The 5,245-nt window shown below is 54.1% G+C and overlaps 1 protein-coding gene across 1 annotated transcript in view; it reads right to left on the reverse strand.

Moving 5' to 3' along the window:
- FAM178B (family with sequence similarity 178, member B) overlaps window positions 1–5,245 on the reverse strand; it is a 99,532-nt gene that overhangs the window by 18,746 nt on the left and 75,541 nt on the right. The window contains exon 15 of the mRNA XM_010829855.1: window positions 1,212–1,337. Coding sequence (XP_010828157.1) covers window positions 1,212–1,337 — 126 coding nt within the window. The remainder of the gene's footprint in view (window positions 1–1,211; window positions 1,338–5,245) is intronic.

Genomic DNA, 5,245 nt, shown 5'->3' on the forward strand with positions numbered 1-5,245 from the left:
GAGGCCCAGGGGTGGCCCCAACGTGCCTTGGCCAGACCCAGACACAAGCCTCCACTCTCCTCTCTCAACCTTCCCTTCTTCCTGTCACTTTTCCCATCTCTATCCCAGGCCTGGGGCCTGCCCACTTGTGTTCTGCTCAGACGTACCGTCCCCATGGGCTGACCCCACCTATGTTCTCGAGCCCCGCACCCCTCATCCCTGAACAACCAGACTCAGTCTCCGTAACAGGCTCCAGATTCAGGGGAAAGGGACAAGAAAGAAGACAGGCTCTCCTGGGAGGCAGCAGCCTCATAAGTGTGCTCACGTCAGGCTCAGCTGAGAACCTTCTCTCCATGTTCCAGGAGAGGAACGTACACCTGGGGGTGATCACATCTTCTTAATAGTTCCTTTGTGTTCATTAAGTAATTAATTCCTTATCTGATTTTGAGAATGATGCCCAAAGGTTGGCCTCCTGATCGTTAACATCCAACCTCCAGGAGAGCTTTAGGAATTAACCACCTTCCGAAATTAGGAAGATGCCTATCTGCATCCTTCGTCCCCCATTCCCCAGGGATGGAGGGATGGGGGTGCTCATTGAGGGAGCACAGCTTGGGAATCCCAGCCTGAAGGCCCTACACAGTCACCCCGGCTTGACATTCACCCCAGAGGCCACAGGCCTGACCATTCCAAGCCCCACGACCTGCAGGCTCTGGGGCTCCTTGTTGCTCCTGACTTACTCCAAGTGTAATTTTCAGGCAAGCTGAGTGAGGTCTGGGAAGCCACTTCGGAAGAACTGGGAAAGCTTAGGACTCGGCCTTAGTGAGGACCACAGGCATAGGAACAGGGAGCTAGACTCGGCTCTGATCGCCAGAAACAGGCAGCTTCGTGTGTGAGAATGTTCCCTGTGTTGCTTGTCTACGGCACTCCTTCCCACCCCACTCCCCTCACCAGCAATTCAGTTCCTGTGTCCTCTCCAACAAAGCCACGCCAGGCTGCAAAGGACGCAGCAAACCCCACAAGCCTGTGTGCCTGTGCCCACAGCGCGCCACCTCTGTGAGGGGTGCCAGGGACAGGCTCTGTGGAGGTGGGTGGGAGCAGCTGGTCGGGCGTGGTCCTGTGTGGCAGGGGTTTTGGGAATGGCAGCCTTAAGCTCCCGAGGCTGTGACGTGTGGACAGCCCTGCCATCCCTGGGGTGGCGCCCTGGTGGAGGCGGGCAGGGGCTGGGTGCTCACCTTGTGGTCGAGCTGGGCACTGGCTTTTGGCTGTTGCTCCTGGCCAGGCAGCACGGTCTCAGGGCCCAGGTACCGCCTCAGGGATGATGGCCTCATGAGGCTCAGGAGCTGGCAAAGCGAGGACAGCTGGGGAGGAGAAAGGGGGCGTCACTCACGAGTTCTTGGGGCGCTTCGGGAATGCGTGGCGGGGATACTCCGGCTGGCAGGAATATGGGCTCTGGAGCCAGACCGTTGGCTCCTCTCCCTTGGGAGTCGTGTGGCCTCTTGGAGCCTGTCCCCAGCTGTGGAGTGGAGACAAGCTCCCCCATTCTTCCTGGGGGAGGAGGCTCACGTGCTCATAGGTAGTGGCCCAGGGCAAGCATCCTTGAGACCAGGGGACCCCAACCTCTGGGATCTAATGTCTGATGATCCGAGGTGGTGCTGATGTAATAATAATAGAAATAAAGTGCATAATAAATGTAATGCGTTCAAGTCATCCCCAATCCCCGCCCCTCCAATTCAACCAGTCCATGGAAAAACTTTCTTCCACAAATCTGGTTCCTGGTGCCAAAAAGGTTGGGGGCTGCTGCTTCAGACAAGTGAAGGAGGACGCGCAAGCGCTTTAATCCACAGCCCGGGACTGAGCAGACACTCGGTTTAGAAGAAACAAGACCAGAAAGAGGGTCTCCGCCGCCACCGGACAAGACCTTCCCACTCTGAGCTGCTGCTGCTCAAGCCCACTGGTTACTATGGGGGTTGTCAACCCTATAGGAAATCAACTCAATATTCATTGGAAAGACTAGTGCTGAAGCATCAATACTCTGGCCTCCTGATGCAAAGAGCTGGCTGACTGGAAAAGACCCTGCTGCTGGGAAAGATCGAAAGCAAGAGAAGACGACGCAGGATGAGGTAGCTGGATGGCATCACCGACTTGATGGACATGAGTTTGAGTGAGCTCTGGGAGTTGGTGATGATCAGGGAGGCCTGGCGTGCTGCAGTCCACGGGGTCGCTAAGAGTCAGACGTGACTTAGAACCCGAACAACAACAACACAGGGCTTTCAATGCTCTTGAAAGAAAAGAGGCTGAGAACTGCCCCCAAGCCCATGTCTGAATGTGAATGATGACTGCACTCATCACATCCTCCCCAACCCCTCCAACCTTTTTCCTTCCAGAGAATTTAAAAGCAAATCTAAACCTCAGATCATTTTACCCACAAAGATCTTCTAACAGAAAAGGATAAGGACTTTTTTCCCCTTGTAAAGTAATCACATTATTTTCTTGCCCAACACAACTAACAAGCATTCCTTACACGACCCCACACCTGTGCTCAGGTTTCTCTGATCGTCTCAACAATGTCTGCACGCAGCTGTTTTGTTGGAATAGGATTCCCCAGGAGGTCCACACGGTGCCCTTTGGTTATTATGACACTGGGCCTGCTAGCCGCCCTGCCCTGCACCTAAACCGCCCACCCTCTGTGAACGTGGGCACACGCAGCTTCCTAAGTCAGGGGTCTGCAGCAGGCTACCCTTCCTGCCCAGCCCTTGCACCTGGTCTCGTCAGTCTCGACTGGGCCCCAGCAAGGACAACCAGCTGCCCCAGGGCTGACTGAAGGCTGGGGCTCCAGAAGGCAGGCAAGTCTTGGGCCCCTCTGAGGCTGCCTATAGCCCTGGGGAGGGAGGACCCAGAACGAAGGTGTGGGGCCAGGGAGGTTCACAAAGGCGCCATCTCTTCAGATGTAGCAGGTGTGGGCTGGCCCAAAGGGCGAGGGCTAAGCCCTGGGCCAGCTCCCGCCTGATCACAGCCCGGTCTGGCACACCTGGCTTCCTCCCCAGCTCAGCCGCAGACACCTGCTCAGCACCTCGGCCAGTCACGGGCTGAGACAGCCCACAGGAGCAGCTGGGCTGGGTGAGGGCTAGGAGTCAGGCCCGGGGCCCTTGGCTGCTGGAAGGCGGCCAGGGCTTTTTGGCTGAGCGTCTGATCCCTGCAGAAAGGGAGAGCAGGCAGCAGGGAGACAGAGCGGGGAGGTTCTGGGCAAAGACAGGCACCATCTGGATTCTCACCAAAACCAGGGCTGTGCTGCCTTGCTCAGGCCTTCCAAGTCTGTGGATAGTTTCCACAACAGTCCTGCCTGCTCCAGGCTCACAGCTGTGCACGCACAGGGCGAGCTTAGCAGCCCACAGCCCCAGAAGCAGCCCTCCGGCGGGCAGCTCCACCCCGGCCAGGACCCTGGGCAAGGGTGGGGGCAGGCAGGGGCCCACAGGGCAGCGGGCTGGCTGCTCCCATGTTTTTCCTCTCCAGGAAAACAGCTTCACTCTGCTCAGCATGGCAAGCTGCTGCCTTCTGATTGCTTATTCTCTTTTGTTCCCAGCTCTGGCAGCCCCAGCCGTTCCCTCTCCAGCAGACACACCCTTCTCTGGGATGAGGACTTATTTGGGCCGCGTGGGTCCCTGGCAGGGCCAGGCTCTGACCAGCACGTATCCCCGCTCCACCCCTACTGCTGAGAGCTGTCTCTGCAAACAGTCAGCCCTTCAGGACAGACATCCCCCGGCAAGAAGCAAACTATCACCCAAAAAGGCAGGCCTCCGCTGGCCTCAGCGGTTCGTCTGGCCAGAGGCAGCAGACCGTTCCCAGCCAGGCAACTGTCCACACAGCGGTCACTCCTGTGCTCAGACCCCAGCATCTACTTCTGTTAGCTCAGTGGAGAAGGCCAGGACCTGAACATATTATTGACCAGAGACGTATTCATATGTCTGTTGATACCCGACCTTTATGAGCTGCAAAAGTTTCAATATTCACTTATCAGAAACTAAGGCCACAGGAACTAGTTTCTGCAAAAATCCTCTAGTCAGTAATGAAAGTGTCTGCAAGGCCCAAAGTGCCCCTACTGTTCCCCGGAGCCTGTGCCCTGCGTGGACCTTCTGACTCGACACTGCGTGGCTGCCCCGACCTTCTTCCAGCCTTCTGCCGCCTCCCCCTCCCGTCTATCCTGCGGGCCCATAGCACCTGCACTTGCTAATCCCCTTCCGGCATGACTTTTGTTTTCAAGCAGTTAGCACCTTCTGACACTGGACAGGAGGCAGTGATCAAGATCATCCCCAAGAAAAGACATGCAAAAAGGCAAAACGGTTGTCTGAGGAGGCCTTACAAATAGCTGTGAAAAGAAGAGAAGCAAAAGGCAAAGGAGAAAAGGAAAGATATACCCATTTGAATGCAGAGTTCCAAAGAACAGCAAGGAGAGATAAGAAAGCCTTCCTCAGTCATCAATGCAACAGAGAAACAATCGAATGGGAAAGACTAGAGATCTCTTCAAGAAAATTAGAGATACTGAGGGAATATTTCATGCAAAGATGGGCACAATAAAGGACAGAAATGGTAAGGACCTAACAGAAGCAGAAGATATTAAGAAGAGGTGGCAAGAATACACAGAAGAACTATACAAAAAAGATCTTCATGACTCAGATAACCATGATGGTGTGATCACTGACCTAGAGCCAGACATCCTGGAATGTGAAGTCAAGTGGGCCTTAGGAAGCATCACTACAAAGCTAGTGGAGGTGATGGAATTCCAGTTGAGCTCTTTCAAATCCTAAAAGATGATGCTTTGAAAGCGCTGCACTCAATATGCCAGCAAGTTTGGAAAACTCAGCAGTGGCCACAGGACTGGAAAAGGTCAGTTTTCATTCCAATCCCAAAGAAAGGCAATGCCAAAGAATGCCCAAACTACCGCACAGTTGCACCCATCTCACATGCTAGCAATATGATGCTCAAAATTATTCAAGCCAGGCTTCAGCGGTATGTGAACCATGAACTTCCAGATGTTCAAGCTAGATTTAGAAAAGGCAGAGGAATCAGAGATCAAATTGCCAACATCCATCGAATCACTGAAAAAATGAGAGAGTTCCAGAAAAACATCTATTTCTGCTTTATTGACTATGCCAAAGCCTTTGACTGTGTGGATCACAACAAAGTGTGGAAAATTCTGAAAGAGATGGGAATACCAGACTACCTGACCTGCCTCCTGAGAAACCTGTATGCAGGTCAAGAAGCAACAGTT

This window comes from Bison bison, unplaced genomic scaffold, assembly GCF_000754665.1.
Source record: "Bison bison bison isolate TAMUID 2011002044 unplaced genomic scaffold, Bison_UMD1.0 scf7180017864508, whole genome shotgun sequence".
NCBI lineage: Eukaryota > Metazoa > Chordata > Mammalia > Artiodactyla > Bovidae > Bison > Bison bison.